Source organism: Bactrocera tryoni, unplaced genomic scaffold (assembly GCF_016617805.1).
Source record: "Bactrocera tryoni isolate S06 unplaced genomic scaffold, CSIRO_BtryS06_freeze2 scaffold_7, whole genome shotgun sequence".
Lineage (NCBI taxonomy): Eukaryota > Metazoa > Arthropoda > Insecta > Diptera > Tephritidae > Bactrocera > Bactrocera tryoni.
The window spans coordinates 12,385,328-12,405,858 of record NW_024396366.1 but is presented as its reverse complement, the minus strand read 5'-3'; the positions used below and the strand labels follow the sequence as shown (position 1 = coordinate 12,405,858).

The following is a 20,531-nucleotide window of genomic DNA, read 5'->3' as shown; positions in this document are numbered from 1 at the left end:
CCGAGTTACGGCTCAAAATGTATTAAATGAAAACTTTGTTCAAAACTTGATTCAACATGATGACGGTTACAAAGTTTTGAAAGTTGTTAGATCCTCTCCTGCTCACTGGGAAGCTGAGAAAAAAAAAGCAATTGCAATGATTCGCCAATTTGGGCTTCCAACCTTTTTCATAACTCTATCGGCTGCTGAATCTCAGTGGGTTGAGCTGTTGGTTATTCTGTCGAAAACTGTTGATTCAAAAGATATTTCACAAGAAGAAGCCAACATTTTATCAACCCAAGATAGATATCGCTTAATCTGCTCAGATGCGGTTACTTGTGCTAGATATTTTGATTACCGCTACCGGCAAATCCTTAAACTTTTTAAAGATAATACCGGCATTTTGGAACACATTTTGTAAAAACTATTACTGGAGAGTAGAGTTTCAACAGAGAGGTTCCCCGCATATACATGGCATGTATTGGCTTAATAATGCTCCCAAGATCAACCTTCAAAGTCCTGAGACATTCTCCGAAGTCATTGATTTCATTGACACTTATGTTTCAACAGATAGTTCAGTAAGCCACTTGGAACATTATTTAGATTATCAAAAGCATAATCACAGTCGGTCGTGTACTAGAGAAATAAGAGGACAACAATTTTGTCGTTTTGGTATACCATATCCACCAATGCCTTGCACACAAATATTGCTTCCTTTTCCAGACACAACCCAAGATTTGGAAAGGCATAAGGAAAACTTTTCTAGAATTCAAAATGTTTTAAATTCAACTCTGACTACAGAAGATATATCGAATTTAGATAATTTTGAAAATTTCTTGAGCGATAATAGAATAAACATGTCTTTTGATGACTATTTGTTAGCTCTGAGATCAAGCTTATCAAAACCTAAAATTTTTCTGAAAAGAAAAATGCAAGATCGTTTTATAAATGCTTATAATCCTCTTATTTTGGAACTCCATAGGGCTAATATGGATATCCAATATATACTGGATGCATATGCTTGCTGTTCCTATATAATTAATTATATTAACAAATCGAACAGAGGAATTTCTAGGCTCTTAAATGAAGCTATATCAGAAGTAAATGCCGGAAATTATACAATAAAGCAAAAACTTCAACATATAGGTCATAAATTTATATCAGGCACGGAAATATCTGCACAAGAAGCTGTTTATTGCTGCATTGGGCTTCATCTTTCGGAAGCTAGTAATGGAGAAATATTTATAAATACCTCACGACCAGAGGAACGTGTGCGAATGGTAAAACCTAGGGCGGAACTTCAGAACCTTCCTTCAGATTCTACTGAAATATTTGTAGCTGGTATTTTAGACCGTTATGTGCAGCGGTCCGATCAGTTAGAAACTGTTTGCTTAGCAGATTTTGCATCTATGTTTAAATTTGTGAAATCCAATAGAATAGTGCAAGACAGTGATCATGAAGAAGAAGAGAGGGAAGATAATAACGTACCAGATATTGGGGTACCCATTGCACTTAGAGACGGCAGCGGTTTTGTTAAAAAACGTACCAAACCAATTATTATTCGGTACAGAAGGTTTAGTCCTGATGTGACCAAAGTTGAGTATTTCCGCGAAATGGTAATGCTTTTCTATCCATGGCGGAACGAACAGGAAGATCTTATTGAAAATGATAATGAGCTAACTTGTATAACTCACCGTATTTTAATTGAGGGAAATCGAAAAAAATATGATGTTTTTGATCAAAGAGAACTGGAAAGTGTCTTAGAAAGTCTTTATAATGAGACAGACTTAGAAGAAGCTGTACAAAATGAACTACCTGTTGTGGAAAATGAGTTTCGGGTGTTAGCACTTCCAGAAATAAGCCCTAATATTAATGCATGGCGAACATACAACAGATAATGGTACTGAATCTGATTGCAATATTAGGCTTATTAAACTACCCCCTTTAATTTCGGTTGAGGAATTATTTTCTCTAGTTCAAAGTTTAAATATTAAGCAAAGAACATACTTGACTCATTTGATGCATCAGATTAAAACAAGCCGACCATTTTATGAATTCATTGGGGGCGGAGCAGGTGTTGGAAAAAGTCGTTTGATATCTGCAATATATCAAGCTCTTAACCATCGCTTCAATTCTACACCTGGATCCATCCCAAGTTCTTTAAAAGTTCTCCTTTGTGCACCTACGGGTAAAGCAGCATTCGGGATAGGTGGACTGACACTTCACTCAATATTTTCTCTTCCTGTAAATCAGCTGAATAGAGAGTTGAGGCCCTTAAGCAGTGACATAGTTAACTCTTTGTATTACAAACTTGCTGATTTAAAACTAATCATAATTGATGAAATATCAATGGTGGGCGCTCGAATGTTTAGCTATGTTGATGCTAGGCTTAAACAAATTTTTAAAACAAACAACCCATTTGGTGGCATACCGATTATAGTGTTTGGAGATTTGAAGCAACTCTCACCTGTTGGAGATAGGTGGATATTTTCTTCTAACTCTAATGATGCTTACAGCACTTTAGTTGGTTCTCCTTTGTGGGACTTATTCAAATATTTTTAATTAACAGAAATAATGAGACAAAGGGACGATCAAGCTTTTGCTATTGCGTTAAATCGTATGGCATCTGGCACTATGACAAATGATGATATATCATTAATTCAAACTCGGGTAGTTAATTCTGAAGAAGTCCCCGATGATGCGATCCATTTATTTTGGTCAAACGAAGAGACAAATAATTTCAATGCCCTTAAGCTCAGTCGAATTACAACTGAAGCTATTTCTTCAACTGCCAAAGACTCTGTAAGAGGAATGGGTATAGGTGATCAACAAGGGAATATTTTGGAAAGAGTTCAACTTTTCAAAACTTCTGAAACACAGGGACTTCCTTATCAGTTGACACTAAAACCACTGCAAAATACATGATTACAGTGAATATAAACACATGTGATGGTTTAGTTAATGGGGCAACTGGAGAACTAATGCAAATTGATTATCCAGTAATTCTTTGGATTAAATTCTTGGAACCTTCTGTTGGTTTGATAGCACGATCAAAAAAGCCTCATCCTTTAGAAAGTTCTTGGACCCCAATTGAAAAAGTTATTAGATCTTTTCAATATAAAAGAAATGAGCAAATTATAATTGAAAGAAATCAGTTTCCAGTTGTTCCAGCTGAGGGAATAACCATTCACAAAAGTCAGGGTGCTACATATAATAAAGTTGTCGTTCATACTCGACCCAGAATGCCTAGAGCTTCGATATATGTCGCTTGCAGTCGAGCTACTACGGCAGTAGGTCTCTTTATTATCGGAAATTTTATTCCTCCTAATAAATTTTCTGAATCGGATCCAGTATTTAGGGAAATGATGGAATTGAGCACATCTAAAGCCCTGATTACAAGTTTCGATTTTATGATTTCTCGATCATCAGCACTTCAAATTTTATATCATAATGCTCAGAGTCTCCACGCTCACATTAACATAAAAGGCGACTGTCTGATGCTATCTTCAGATATTTTATGCTTCGTAGAAACCTGGAGCACTCCTGTTGAACATTTTGAGATACCAGGATTTACTCTTATAAACGAGCTGAGGATAGATAGCACTGAGACAAGCAACCGAAATAAACGGGGCCTTATAATTTATGCAAAGCATAGTGTTGCCAGCTCTATAGAACCGAAGATTATGAAGAAGATTTATTCAGACCGCAAAGTTTTAGAAGCAGTTTTGTTTAAATGTTTCAACAACAATATTCTGGTTCTTTACAGAAACTCAGCTTTTCCCCTCAGGCTTTTTATTGCAGAACTTCAAGAAATTCTTACTACAGAGTTGTGCAATCAAAATGTCTTAATTGTGGGAGATTTTAACATTTGCTTAAAGTCTGCAGGGTCTACAATAAAAAATCTTCTTCAAGATAAAAACTTTAGTTCCCTGCTTAGTGTAGAATATTCAACTACACCTGCGGGTAGGCAAATTGATTGGGCATTTTCAAACATGGATCATTCTCATGTTGATGCTATCACTTATGAGACAGTGCATAGCTATCATGATGGTATTTGTGTCTCTATTTCGGACTAAGGCTATGTACAATAGTATCTTTTTCACACATAAGGGCATTAGAATAAGTTAAAAATATGACATTATGAATTAATAAATAAATATTTAAACTTAGAAATTTTAAATCATTTGTATAATTTGTTAGTATATAAGAATTTGTATAAACATAAGGTAGAATTAAAATAATTTAACAAATCTTTCAAAATTGTAATATTATATAATAAAATATACATTATTATATATTAAAAAGAAATGCAGTTTTTGAAAAAAAAATATTGTTTTAAATACAATATATATTTTTGGTAATATATAAGAATTTGTATAAATATAAAGTAGAAGTAAATATTTTAAGAATAAATGAAATGTACGTAGGATAAATTTTGCTATTTATAAAATCATATCTTTAGGTTTTAAAAATAAAACATTTAATTATTAAAATATATAATACTTATTACTTCTAAATCAAACCTATATAATCTTATTGATGTAAGAAATAAAATGTGCATTAACTTCGAAAAACGATTGTTTTTGTTTTTACATAGTCCTCAATACAGTCAAAATAAATGAAAATACAATTCAATACTCAAAGTACACAAATTGATCTAATCTAATTAATTTTACAGCAAAATAAAAAAATATGTAAATGACGGATAATGAAATCTCGATTATCACTTTATCATGCGAGAGTATAAAATATTCGGTGACGCCCGAACTTAGCCCTTCCTTACTTGTTTAAATTAGTGTTGTAACTGAAGTGCGATCCCCAAACTTGTCAATAAATAACAGCCTTAACGTCATCCAATCCGGTGGTTGTTCTCGTCTTCCCACATCTAATGCAGCGCCTCTCAGTGTTCGTTTAACAGAATGGAGATAAAATGTTTTGTGCCTTGATATTTTAGGTGATTGTAGCATCTGTTCCATGTATGAAGAGTGGCAATTAGTTACGATCGTCATCAAATGGTTGAATAAGTTCGATGTTTTATATAGCCAAATCCCTCATTCCCCCTTCGATTTTGTTATTCACTTCTTTTATTTTAATTGAGTTAAAATTTGTACTAAATTCCTTCACTTCTTCTTTCATAAAATTTTGATATGTACTACTATGAGGATAGTAGGACCTTGTTAATAATTTTCAATAATTTTTCAAAATCAATGTCGTCTCCCTCAAAATAATCAACAATACAATTGTGCTAACTTTCTTCCAATCCTTGAAACAGTGGTTAGAGTCAATTTGTGGAATAGCCTTCAATGGGCGTAGCGATTCGCGTTTAATGTCTTTAATGGACTAAAAACGGTTTTCCCGGAGCGGTCGTTTGAGTTTGCTGGATAGACTGAAGTCACTCGAAGCTAAATCAGGCGAATACGGTGGTTGCAATACGATATTGGTTGAAAATTTGACGAAAAACTTACGAGGAATCAATGCAGTATGAGATGGTGCATTCACGTAGTTTTTTTTAAATTAGTGATTTTGGAACTAACCGAGCTTTCATTTTTCCTAGGCCCAATGACCTTTCAAAATTCTAACTAATCCTTCCAATATTCCAAGAATGCCAGGAAGATCTTTGACTGTTAATCGTCGATTATGAAGCATCAATTCCTTTATATTATTGACGTGTTTATCATCAGTTTATGTTGATGGCCGTCATGAACGTGGCTCATCGGAAACGCGTCCTCGGCACCCTGAATAATTTGTACCAATCAAAAACACTTGCTCGCGACAAACAATTATCGTCGAAGATCTTTTTCAACATTCTGAACGTTTCGGCACCAGAAATTTGATTCCGTTGCTGAAGAATTTCTCTCATTGTAAAAATCGCTGAAAGCACTTTACTTACTTCAGAGAGACAAGCGTATACTAAACACCAATGATTATTTTGATATGACATTCGGCGCAGAATTCACTGCAGTCATACCAACATAAAAAAACAAAATTCAACGGATGAGTTTTCGCGCAAAATTTGAATTAAAAAGTCTTACTATTTTTTATATATTTGCGTCAAAGTACGTATATGTACTTAGTTTTTACGATATTAAAATTTTTCTTTGCCATATTGTTTATTTGTTTTATTTCCACCTGTGTTTCTTACGAATTTTTACATTTTTTTTCACTATCACGTTGTTTAGAGTCATCGAATGTATTCTTTTACAATGTTGCCGTGTACCTGTTTTTGTTCTATACGATATATATATTTTTCTTTACGATAACAAAGATTCCTTGTTTGAGAATATTAAACTTTTGCTTTACTTTGTTTAACTTTACGATCTTAAAGCTTTCCATTTCTTCATTTTATTTCTAAAGATTTATACTGTTTCTTCTTTTTGTACTGTATAAAAGGGTTTTTAATATTATTGCTAAACTTAAAGTTTTATTTCACAAATATATATTGTTTTCACATGATTGCGCGAATTATTAAAAAGGTACAACCAGACACGTGTTTTAAAGTAAATGTGTAGGTTTTCTTATACCGATTTTTGAGACGAATAGTACTGTTTTGTTAAGGATTTTTTATTATTTAGCATAAAAGGGTATTTTAATTATTAAAATGAACAAGAGGTACACGATTAATTTTTATTGACAATGCGATTTTGCGATTGAAGAATAAGACTTAAAAACGACTTAATAAAGATCGCGTGAATTGGATGCTTAAACGTGCATTTACGGTTTTGCTGAATATAAGTTCAAATTCTACAATAGGATAAGTCACTTACACATATAGTAAACAGATAACAACAATTATGTTGAGAGAATTAAAAACAATAACTTCAAATACAGGTCATCTTTCTTATATTAATGTACATACCTTACTGCTACTTATTTTTAGATATACAATAGTAGGCGCCAATGAAGTTTTCGCAAGTTGTGAAGGATGGTTTATTGTGTCGCAGTCAAGAACTACCAATTGTAGGGTTCTCGCTAGTTCAAATATACGTTCAATTTCTTCTTGAACCTTAGTGAGACAGTCTGACCGACTGCTGGACCGTTCCATGATAGCGCGTTTTGTAGGGTTGTTCATAATAGATCTCTTTGCTAGAGATATATCAGCCATTACTCGTGTAATTATAATTCTTCCTTCAAACCGGTGTTTTAAAAAGTCAAAAAGAGCCTTTTGCATCATATCTGTGACTTCATACCCCTTAAGGCTAGGGCCAACCAAAACAACTGGTCGCATAGATGGAACTACGTCGTAAGGAGAAGCAGTATCTTGCTTTTTGAAAAATGGCTTACGCTTGTCTTTATTTAATGAATTCGTAATTGGAGTTTTTCCTTGGCGACTCGCGCCTAAGGAATCGGATTCATCACCTAAAAATATTCGAAAGGATTAAAAAACCGCCAAATAGTAATATACCAATCATATCAAATTATTTCATAAAGTCATGAAAAATTACTTCATTTATCTTTTTTATACTCTTGCAACTTATTGTTCCAGAGTTTAATAGTTTTGTTCACCTAACGGTTGTAAGTATTACCTAAAATTAATCGAGATAGATATGGGGTAGACCTGTCCTTAAAATTCAAAATGTATTTTATGTTTACAGAATGGGTTATTTTTTTTCCTTTTTATGTAAAAATGTTTAAAAAAAAATTTGGGGATAATCGGATGATGGGAAGACGGCGCGGAAACGTTTTAAAATTAAAAATTGCCTTCCTATAGGAAAAAAAACAAGTTTTATGTATTCAGGTATCAATTTTTCTTTTAGTGTATTATTTTTCTCCAATTTTTTGCATTATATTAACTTAAAACTACTACTTAAAGGAAATATTTTTATTCATATCAATTTATTTAATACATCTAGAAATATTAAAACTTAAATTAATTCCGATTTTTTATAGGATTTTTTTTTGTATTCTTCAACAACTTGAAGGAGGAACTGTTTTTCTTCTTCTTTATTTGTAAGAATAGTATTGAAATCCTTATAAATTTAATACCTCTTTCCGCTGTATCATTAGTAACAAGCAATTTGTGGCATATTGTGCGACCATTTTGGAATTCCTCGTTTGTTTCCCAAGACTCTGGATCCAAATACAAAAAGTTGGTTGACAACTTGTACTTCATAAAAAATGTTAAAGTTCTTTTGGATACAAATTCGCTTAAATCCGAATTGCCTAAGTCACTTAATTTTTTTATTTTGCGATTGTTTTGTAGTTTAATAGTTGGCTCTTCTGATTTTAAATTTTTACCATTTTTTTTCTTAACATCTACAGAAACATTGAAATCAAAGAAAGCCATTGCGACGTTTTCCTCTGACAAATACCACATGTGTTGTTGCATTTTCTCAGCAATTCCTGAAGAAATACTTGGGTTCACTTTTTTCATAATTAATACATCTTTTACAAAGTTTAAATCATGCAGGGGAGAGGTAATTGCATTAGAGCATTTGTACCAAGCTTTTATATATAAACGTACTAAAAAAACGCAAATGTGACTTAAACCTTTTAATTCAGCTTTACTCAAGTGAAATTGATCACGAAAAGAAATATTTTCATGAATATATCCCCTTTGACATCCAACGTGCATGTAAGTACTAGACGTAAAAATTCTTCGTAGTCAGCACGAACAAAAGTTTTTTGTAATTGTGAATGACAAAATTGTTTGATGTCATTGCAGATGCCATCACTTATATGAGATTTTATATCTTCACAGTCGAGCCCACTCTTAAATGATGAAGTGTCAATATTTGGCTAGGCTTTGGCAAATCTCTCGAAAATTGAGACTTCGGGTGCTTGAGTCACTTTGAAATGCAGGTCAAATACACTACGCAAGTATATTTCTAGAATGTGGTGACGGCATGGTAACGTCAACAAATTTCTTCCTAACATGCGTTGCAATTGAGCGCATGCTCCATTCGTTGGACCAGTATTAGGGGACGTGGTGTCAAAAGACATGCCTTCTACGCGATCTAAAATATTCCATTTACTAAGTGTATCAAAAACGGCTGTAGCTATATTTTCACCAGTGGCAGATATAAGTTTTGGAGCGCCTGGAAATTTGGATTCGCCATTATAACTAACAAGCACTGCAATTCGCTCAACTTTTATTTTTCCAATTAGATCTGGCAATACTTTACCATCCCAGTGGACGACCATTGCTTGTGTATCACTTAGCTAGAATAGAATATTATTAGTATTTAAATAACCTATACGTATATTTTCAATCATAGTATACTTTGTCAATAAAACTCTCTTGAATCCTCTGTGTTTCTTTTCTGCGATGCTCTTCCCTCAGTCTATGGAGAGTAGAACGATTGACTACCAAGTCGCTAGTGCAATGGCCCAATGCTTCTGCAGTCGCCATCAGAATGTGCATCGCCTTTCCATCCCTTACTTTGGCGCTATCAAGTGCTGAAAGCAATCGCGGTGTGAAAATGTTTTCTTCCCCTGTTAATACAAGTTGAAGCAGTTTGTTTTGTATTTTTTTTCACATTGGTTTCCGCTACTTCAGGCTCACTGTCACCAATATCTTCTTCATAGTCCATACCAAAATCGTCTTCGAGTTCGACTACACAATATCATTTTAAAATTGACCATTACCACTATAAATAAAATTAATTTCATTTGATAAACTTACGATTCACTTCCGACATTTGTTGATGTTTCCTTTTTCTAGACATTTCTTTCTCAATGCAGTGATCTGCTCTGTTTTGTCGCCGATACAATACCATGTCAACACCGGCCATGCTACCAGGGCGACCTTTTTGCCTTTGTAGAATCAAAAATTCCTTGTCTTCGCAAATACGCATGTTTTGTAAGGCATCTCTATGAGCAATGTCAAACAAATTATCCAATTCTGCAGAAAAGTCTTCAACAATTTTTTTCTGAGCATCAGATCTCTTATTTGGTACGGTTTTTTGAATCTTCTGCCATAATTTGTACAGAGATTCTAATTTATCGACACACCTAGCTACATCTTTTGTCGGAATTCGAGCTTGTTGCCAAAATATTAATACAGCATTTATTGTTAATTTTGCACTTTCTCTCAATTGCCGATACACAAATCTAATGTTATAAAATAGTAATTGCAGTATTTGTTTGTTCGATGGTAGTTTAGCACCTGTTATCTGATGAGAAATTCTTCCAATTAGTTCAATATTCACAACTTGTTCAGAACGTTGTCGTGTTTGTATATGTAATGTACTCGCAGTTGTTGGTAATTCACTCATTTCTTTTTTTTATTAAATAATCACAATTTCGCACAAATTAACACATCTGATTTCAAATGCCAAACAAATGAGAGTGACAATTATTGAAAAAAGAACGCAGTCCATTTACTGTTTTATTTCGCTGCCCAAAAATACCGTTACCAAAGTCTGCAGTCGTTCGTTTTTTATTTTTGCAAATATTGCTGGTTCATGTTGCAAAAATAAAGCAATCGACAGTTACGACGATGGTGCGATAAAAAAAATACTATTTACCGTTTTTTCACTCGAAATAAGAACAAAATATTCTTAAAACTATTCTTTATATCGTGCTAGTTGAGACATATTAAAGCATACATATTCATTTAATAAATACACTAAAAGAAATTGATACGTGAATACATAAAACTTGTTTTTTTCCTATAGGAAGGCAATTTTTAATTTTAAAACATTTCCGCGCTGTCTTCCCATCATCCGATTGTCCCCAAATTTTTTTTAAACATTTTTACATAAGAAGGAAAGAAATTAGCCCATTCTGTTAACTTAAAACACTATTTCAAACATCTCCATATAACGTAGAACACCTCTAATATAGGGTTATATATATATGATCAGGATGACGTTAACGAGTTGACTGTCTGTCTGTCGGTCCGTCAATGCAAACTGTAACTTGAAATTGGCATGCGCATGTGGACTACTGCCATGCTCACATCTATAAAATGTCATAACTAAGCACTTAATAAGATATAATACTCTAATTTGGCAGAGAATCGTAATAGCAAGGAACAGCAAATAAGCCTACCTCAAATATTATAAGAACTCCTACCGACAGTGTGAAAATGGATGAGATCGGAAGGGTTATCTTCCCCATATAACGCTACTGCTCAAAACTACTAAAAGCGCAATAAATTAATAACTATTACGCCAGAGACATTAAATTTTAGTGGAAAAATGGGGAGGAAATCGGACTACAACCACGCCTACTTTCCATATACCACAATTTTAAATCCCATTTGATTCTTTCACTTTCCAGTACACAAATCAAGAAGAAATTAATATAAAGGTATACAAATTTGCACTTATAAAATCTGGTCGATACTATCCCAACTCCCATATACTACATATAATGATTTTCGTTTCTTCAACAAAGCTAATGCCAAATATGTTGGTCAGTGTATGAGTTATATATAGGATATGTATATATAAATATTGCTTGGATTCCAATCCTCTGGTTGAGGTTTTACACCTTAAGGTTTCAGTTGCACCCAAACTTAGCCTTTGCTTACTTGTTACTTATGCATTAGCAAAAATCCAAGTGTAGATGCAGTGACGAATACAAAGTATAGGAAGTATAATCTAATTATTTTATACAATTCACATACCAAACAAGCGGAATTTCTTCACTGGTATACGACAGCATGGTTTTCTGGAGCATTTCGACATATGGATCATCAGTCATGCATTCCTTGATCAAATAAATGGGTCCTACACCTTGCCAAGAAAAGCATGCCTAAAGCGGCGTCTTACAGAAGGTTTCAAGACCGGAGCATACCCTTGTAGAACCCCCAAAGGTGATCAAGTCACCGATGCCCAGAGCATACTTAGATTATGGAGGGAACACTTCTCCAGCCTGCTGAATGGCAGTGAATGCACAACACCAGGAGAAGGCGAACCCGATTCCCCAATCGATGACGATGGAGCAGACGTTCCATTACCCGACCATGAAGAAGTTCGAATAGCACAATTGCCTGAAGAACAACAAAGCGGCAGTGGCCGACGGATTGCCGGCCGAACAATTCAAACACGGCGACGACGAACTGATAAGGAGCATGCATCAGCTTCTTTGTAAAATATGGTCGGACGAAAGCATGCCCAACGATTGGAATTTAAGTGTGCTATGCCAAATCCATAAAAAAGGAGACCCCACAACTGCGCCAACTACCGTGGGATTAGCCTCCTCAACATCGCATATAAGGTTCTATCGAGCGTATTGTGTGAAAGATTAAAGCCCTCCGTCAACAAACTGATTGGACCTTATCAGTGTGGCTTTAGACCTGGAAAATCAACAACCGACCAGATATTCACCATGCGCCAAATCTTGGAAATGACCCGTGAAAGGAGAATCGATACACACCACCTCGTCGTCGATTTCAAAGCTGCTTTCGACAACACGAAAAGGAGCTGCCTTTATGCCGCGATGTCTGAATTTGGTATCCCCGCAAAACTAATACGGCTGTGTAAACACGAAAAGCTCCGTCAGAATCGGGAAGGACCTCTCCGAGGTTTGAGACAAGGTGATTCCATATCGTGCGATTCTTAAGTTCGAGCTGCAGAACTAAATAGAGAAGGTACCATCTTTTATAAGAGTGTACAGCTGCTGGCGTATACCGATGATATTGATATCATCGGCCTCAACACCCGCGCCGTTAGTTCTGCTTTCTCCAGACTGAACAAGGAAGCAAAAGAAATGGGTCTGGCAGTGAACGAGGGCAAGACGAAATATCTCCTGTCATCAAACAAACAGTCGTCACACTCGCGACTTGGCACTCACGTCACTGTTGACAGTCATAACTTTGAAGTCGTAGATAATTTCGTCTATCTTGGAACCAGCGTAAACACCACCAACAATGTCAGCCTAGAAATCCAACGCAGGATAACTCTTGCCAACAGGTGCTGCTTCGGACTGAGTAGGCAATTGAGATCAAAGTCCTCGCTCGACAAACAAAAACCAAACTCTTTAAGTCACTCATAATTCCCGTCCTGCTATATGGTGCAGAGGCTTGGACGATGTCAACAACTGATGAGTCGACGTTGCGAGTTTTCGAGAGAAAAGTTCTGCGAAAGATTTATGGTCCTTTGCGCGTTGGTCACGGCGAATATCGCATTCGATGGAACGATGAGCTGTACGAGATATACGACGACATTGACATAGTTCAGCGAATTAAAAGACAGCGGCTACGCTGGCTAAGTCATGTTGTCCGGATGGACGAAAACACTCCAGCTCTGAAAGTATTCGACGCTGTACCCACCGGGGGAAGCAGAGGAAGAGGAAGACCTCCACTCCGTTGGAAGGACCAGGTGGAGAAGGACCTGGTTACGCTTGGAATATCCAATTGGCGCCACGTAGCGAAAAGAAGAAACGACTGGCGCGCTGTTGTTAACTCGGCTATAATCACGTAAGCGGTGTCTACGCCAATTAAGAAGAAGAAAAAGGTAGACTAAAGGCGTTTTTTACCTTTGTAGCAGCCGCAAATGGATTCTGCCTTGGGTATCTCTTACTGCCATTTCTGGCTTGCTCCCACGTTTTTTATTACTTGATTGGTACCTGATAGCTATACATGTAATTGTGGGTGAGCAACTAAGAATATTTTGAACTCCGACATTAGTTTTGCCCACAGAAAGCATTTTTTTTATCAGGGCGCGTTTTTCAGGCGTACAATTCTAATTTTTCGACATTTCTAAATGAAAAAAATTTAAAATTTTAACATTAAGCTAGAATACCCCCTTCCCTAGAAATTTGAAAAAATCAAAATGTACTCTTCTAAGTTTAATAAACAAATGATAAAAAAACGAATAGTAAAATATGTAGTGCTTCTTCTTTATTAATTGTTGAAGTACCTATATTAATCATAAATATTCAACGTTTTCAAAATCCAAAACTAGCAATATGATTTTCTGTATTATTTCTAATGCTTCTACTCACTGGCTTATTTAATGCGTTATTGCACACTTACACTTTTTCAAAACCACCAGGCGTAGTTTTCATCATTTTTACCTTTTTACAATAAATTAGTAGAAGCTATAAAAACTTATTCTAAGCATGTCTGGTTTATTCTGTTTTAGTGGTTCGTGGAACATTTACATACAATGACCACAGGCGAATCAATCTGAAAAGTTAAAGATCTCCCAAAAATTGGGTAATGAACAAAACAAACTTCCTAGACTACGTCATAGCCAGTAACGTGCCGCGTTATCAATGGAGCAAAAATGTTCGGTAAATAAATTACAGTAGGGTCCGCTAGACCCGAAGCGCGAAAAACCAGATACTTGCTGCTGAGTCCAACCCTCATGCTGGGCACCTCCCGACTCAGGTAAACGATTAATGAACACCCGAACCGACAAGTGCATTCATCACCGCAGCAGATTCGGAAGTCAATGTCAGCGGAGATCTTACATATTTAAAACGGCGTTCAACGATAGTATAATGTCGTCTTCGAACAGGTATTCAAAATTGACATGATTCGGTTCGAAAGTGAGTTTTCGCTTGGTAAAAATGCCCAACAAATTACTACTTCTGGGGGCACTAAACATGGCCTTCAAATACGGTACGGAAACCAACTTATTATTTGGACAAACAGTAATTCCTTTCATACAGCCTGGAATGGCTCAGACTGTAATACTAAGAAACTGGTTCTGTTCGGTTACAATAATTCTAAGCCCCCATCTATATCAATACTCGTCGGAGGGATGTCTCAGTTATAACCATATGAAACAGAAGCAAATCAGGCCTAAAATCAGGTTAGTAAGGCTTAAGAAAAGTTTTGAGACTCTTCAAAGGTATTTCAGCCTCAAAGATAATAACGTGGGGCTACCAAATGTATGGGACCGAAGAACACGTTCAGTCCGTTAAGTTCTGTGTTCACTACAAACAAGCCATGGAGGATTGGGGAACTACAAAACCTGCAACGTAATTCTCACAGGGTCTTCAACGCGCCTAAGGTTTAATAGCAACAAGTTCTGGAATGCTTATCCGATCCGAGGTCGCAGGGCCCTTAACATGGAGAACTTAAAAATATTACTAGATACATATTTAGCAAGGTCTAAAGTGAGACGTTCCCAACCTGTACAACTGCCAAGTTAAGATGGAGGTTTCGTGTTCATCCTAGAAAAGATTCAACCTCTTTAAAGCAATCGGCTCGGGCGGCATATTTTTCCCTCTAATGCAGATGCATTATCTCAACGTACTATATAACTGCCGGTTAGCTTACACGAATGAGAGGCACAACTCACGGTTATCTTCTTCCAAAACCAGGAAAGAGAAACTGTTCCGTGCCAAGATTTTATAGTCCAGTCAGCCTAGCATCCTTCCTACAAAAAGATATTGAAAGGTCCGCTAGGCTCAGAAGGTGATTGAAGGTCAGGAGTTAAAAGGCTTCAAGTACCTTCATCTTATTATGGATTACAAACTTTATATATACAAGTATATACAAACTTTATATAATATAATTGTTTTCCCTTTATATGTTAGAGTAGTTTTTATTGAAATATTAGATGCATTGGCAGTCAAGAAAATCAATGTTAAGTAATTAATTATAGTTTAATTTCTTTCTTTAAACATATTTTAAATCGATATTAACAATCTTATTTCTGTTATTTATGTTAATATCTGTGTATGTACTCTTTTCAATTGTCATTTAAAAATGTGGTCTATGACTCCGTACTAGGGCGATTCCGTCGAAGTTGCAATAACATTCTCAAATTTCTTACCAGCGAATGACTATTTCACGATTGCAAACATAGATGAATCGCACAAATCCTGGAGAATATAGTAGTTGCAGGATATGAGCCAACCGGTTATTCTTGCTGTTGTAGCGAGTACCTAAACGATTTTTAGGGGAAGCAAAAATCAATTCTCAATAAAACCACTTAGCAATAGGTTCAGAAAAAGAGCTGATTCGACAGGGTCAGACCAAAGAAAGAGGTGTTAAGTGAATGAGTCTCTAAAACATTCCAGTAAAAACTGCTTGTAAAAGTGTCCATTATGTTTCTCAACCGGAAGCATGCGGGTCTTCATGGAATTCTAGTATCGAAGAGAGAGCAAATAAGTCGTTGATTGCTTTGTACCACTGCAGAGGATCTATTGACAAAAGGTGTAGTTTCTCAAGGAAACCTAAAAGGACCCTAAAAGTACCACACTTGTAATTAGCTCGAGAGCATTCAACAAGCAGCGCCCATCGGCATGACTAAAGTCCTCTCACATCATTGCATTTAATGCTATTTTTCATACAGTAGCTTTAGATATGACCGGAAGGTGTATGGCCGTGAAAACTGCTATCAGACTGCGACAATGAGGGTTTCTATATGAACACGTGTCTGAAAATTCGGAAATCCTCATACGCTCTCACTTTATATCGAATCTTTTGGATCATGGCGTTGCATAACCAAACTCTGGTAGTCTAGGGGTATATTGTCTCTCTATCAATTTCAGTTTTAGACTTCCTGACTATTGCAGTGATTTTCAAGTCAAGGTTGCTGCCAGGAAGGTAGCGGTAAATGTACTCTTCCGGAGTGAGTCTTCGCGTTAACTTGGCCAGTACTGTGCTATCATCATCATCGGTTCATATGCTATCGGAAGATCCCTTTGGCATAAAATGGATCACTAGCGATCCAGTTAGCTTTTTGACCTCGTAAGGCTAACCTCTCCATAGTTGTCGGGGGTTAAAAAGGCCAAGATTGAAAAAATTATGGAAGAATGAGTGGTGTAATCATTCGGCACGTCCTTTTTGATCCAATTGCGAGATTAAGGATTGAAAACTAGTTGTCCCACCGAACTGGTGCGAATAAAAACTAAACGCATGAGAAAAAATTAATTGATCATAAGGCGCTTTGCTGACTTATAAGTTTGAATAACAGGAGTTCTACTTTTATAGCATCACAAAAGACTACATATTGTGCCGAGCCTATTCAATTACTCTAGTTTCGGGCTTATGGATAACTGTCGCTCTCCGTAATTAGATAGCCTTATTTAAGTAGCGGTAGTTATCTTTTCTCCTAAGATAATAAGATTGTTGAAGTTGAGAAAATCCCATAGAGTCCTCGAACGATCTAGGAAGGTGAGTGTTCTTCGGGGTCAGAATTTGTAGTTAGACTCAAAATTATATACGGAGAAAGTCTTAATAAGGAACACTCAAGAAAATGCAGATAAATCGATTACTAATACCATACGTCTTCTTCAAATGAGCGTGTTTGTGGACTGAGCCAACGATTATAAATGGCAAACTGCGAAGGTAAAAATATAGCAAGAATAATGCGTTAAAAAAATGTTGAATTTGTCTGATACTATACCAACCACTACATCACAGAAGTAAGTTGATAAACAGGCACAAACATGTACCAGCTGGAATCGAGTTACATTCCGTTCGACGACGACGAATTACCATCGCAGCTGATAACAAGTTGGTTTCAAACAGTGAGGAATCAAAAAATACACTGCTATTCATTTTTTGCAACAACAGCACTGCAACAAAATGTATTACCGCAAACCAGTCAGGAATTTTAGATAATATTTTTATGTCGAAAGGCAAAAGGAAATATTTAGAAAATTTGCTGTAATTATGTCGAGACTACAGAAGAAGCGTCTCGTCAAGGAAAATAATAGCATAGTCGGTGTACACCTATAACATTGGGTATCTTCAGAAGGCAGATCATAGTTGGAAGGTATCCATTGAATAGTCCTTAAGCTTACTAATGGATACTCACTTCCTAGACAGCTCAGCGAACCGTTTTGTTGCATACATGCAAGGTACGGGAGTAGAAAAAGAAATATTTAGATGCCATTCATCTATATGTAGTATCAGAAAGTAATGAATGATAGGCAATAAGCAGGTTCGTGTAATATAAAAACGCCTTGACCTGGCGTTATAATCCCGGCTCAATTACAGCAATCGTTGAACTACATAAAAGTTTGATTGGTTACTCTCAGAGGGACAGTAAACAATACTCCTTCGTTATGAAGAGCAGTCAAGCTAATAAAATCGTTCCTCATTCCTTCTAAAAACGCTGGAAAGATCAACAGAAATATACATAAGAAACAAATTTACCACGAAAAAAACTAAAGTTTTGTTGCAAAATGTAGTACAAATTGCAAGTTATCCGTATGCAACATAGGAAGAGTTTTCGATGACATTCAGCGCAAAGCAATACTGAAAGCGTTTAAAATCCTGAACATCTCCGAATCTCTTATGAAATTGATTGAACAGATGCTAAATTGAAAGTTTTATTGATGCGATACACCTCAGGCCTAAGCTGATGATGTGGCGGTTTCGGCTATGCAAACAATATTAAACACAATATTAATAGATGAGCTGTATAGAGCTGGTGAAACTTAAATGCTATCAAGACACAAAACTTTAACTAAAAAATAAAGACTTCCACATATTAGGCCGCCATAAATTGTACCAAGCTATCAATAAGAGAGAAAGTTACTTTGGACTAATTTTAGACATAAAGCCATCATGGAAAACAATCTTAGACATTAGTGTAAAGACAGCAGCCATAGCAATTTATGCCTGTAAAAGGCTGGTGGGGCCCAAAGAAGGACTAATGCTTTCCTTAACTTATTATTTTTTCACAACCGCTATAAGACCACTTATAACATACGGAATGTTGGTCTGGTGACCAATAACATAACGTCAGGCCTTAAATTTAGGGAATCCTACCTATTAGTCAGCTGTAATAAGGCGAATTCTAAGATTCTTAGCAAGTTAGCGTTTCTATCCAATACTATTGATTTTCGTACTCCTTTAGAATGTATCTTAAATTTGGTAACCAATATTGCCTTCCCCTCCAGAGAAGAAGGGTAGAAGCGAGGCATGACTATCTATACAGATGGGTATAAACTGGATAATCGAGTGGGAGTTCTGATTTCTTTACAGCAAATTTAGATACCACAATCATTTCCGACTACCAGAGCACAGTGTCTTCCGAGCGGATACTACAGTAATTAAAGAAAGACTTTTTGTTCTGACAAAGACAAAACACATATAGTCAAGCGGGTTATAAACCACTAAAGTTTCTTAGGGGGATAGTAATTCCGATTTAGATATCGAAGTAAAATGAGCCAAGTCGTTTTATACGTCAGTCCGAGTTGCTGCAAACGGCACCGAATCGACTTCTTAATGTACACTCTTAGCTGCGGTTGCTATATTTTCTTCACTGCGTGTTGGACGGGATCTAATCGGTCGAATATTAACCAATAATGAGTGATGGGTCTCAAGATGGGTGATGGTGTTGCGAATAGTCAGCTCAGTAAGCCGATTATGTTGATCACAAGTTGCGCGAAGCGCGCGCAAGCCATTCATTACAGGAGGTGAATTTTCGTAATAAAGTTGAACGATATTTGAAAGTTGTTCTGGCGTAAATCTTTTGTCGTAGACAAAATTACACGACTGTTTTTCACGACCCACGCGTGATGTCAAAAAGGCTGTTGATAAGAGTACCACTTCATGGACCACCCTTTACAACCTCCACACACTTATAGTGTTAGTTATTTTTAAAAATATTTCATACCTAGCAAATAGGGGATAAGTTCGGTTGTCCCCGAACTTTTTGCATTCTTGCCAAAGTTGGACTTTTTATCGAGTTAATTCTTGTGTTGTATTTATATGCACGTTTTCGAATATATTGTGAAACTAAACTAAAAGATTTGTCTAAAATATTAAGTTAAGAGTGCACAAGCCTTTAGAAGAGGCGTTTTGTTGAAAAATAACAAAATTATATTCAAAAGGTATAGTTTTATAGTGAAGTCCCCAATTGAGGGCAACGGGCAGAACTATTAAATTTTACCAGAATTTTATAAGTGGTTTCTATAAGCATAATTATGATATATAGGTTTTTAAGAGTCAGAATGACCGAGGCCGTTGATTGGATAATGGGGAAAGAAGACGACGATTCTGAATAAGACATAATAGTCATTCCTCCTGGCTCTGCCATTGTAAGTGATGAAGAGGAGGTAAATGAAAAAGATTTGGTATGCTTTGCCATGCCGAATGATGTGAATGGAAGAATTGAGGTAGTTCACGTCGATGAAGAAACACTTCCATGCTTTGGTTAGCGCAAGTTAATTTTGGCGAACCAGAATGTATGAGCTTCTTTGTAAAATATGGTCGGACGAAAGCATGCCAACGATTGGAATTTAAGTGTGCTCTGCCAAATCCACAAAAAGGAGACCCCATAATCTGCATCAACTACCCTGGGATAAGTCTCCTAAACATCGCGTATACGGTTCTATCGAACGTATTGTGTAAAAGATTAAAGCCCACCGTAAACAAGCTGATTGGACCTTATCAGTATGGCTTTAGACCTTGAAAATCAACAACCGACCAGATATTCACCATGCGCCAAATCATGGAAAAGACCCGTAAAAAAATATTTGACACACACCACCTTTTCGTCGAAACTAATACGGCTATGTAAACTGACGTTGAGCAACACCAAAAGTTCCGTGAGGATCAGGAAGGAACTCTCCGAGCTGCTGGAGAAAATAATTCGAGCAGCAGAACTTAATCGAGCAGGTACAATCTTTTATAAGAGTGTATAAGAGTGGCCTCAACAACCGCGCTGTTAGTTCAGCTTTCTCCGATA

The 20,531-nt window shown here is 36.2% G+C and overlaps 1 protein-coding gene across 9 annotated transcripts in view; it reads right to left on the bottom strand.

Moving 5' to 3' along the window:
* Positions 1-20,531, bottom strand: part of LOC120781719 (voltage-dependent L-type calcium channel subunit beta-2) — a 616,781-nt gene that overhangs the window by 339,417 nt on the left and 256,833 nt on the right. For 8 of the 9 annotated variants that reach the window (XM_040113956.1, XM_040113952.1, XM_040113954.1 and 5 more), the window contains one exon: positions 6,836-7,335. In XM_040113956.1, the coding sequence (XP_039969890.1) occupies positions 6,836-7,335 (500 nt within the window). The remainder of the gene's footprint in view (positions 1-6,835; positions 7,336-20,531) is intronic. The other variant, XM_040113958.1, reaches the window with a different exon arrangement.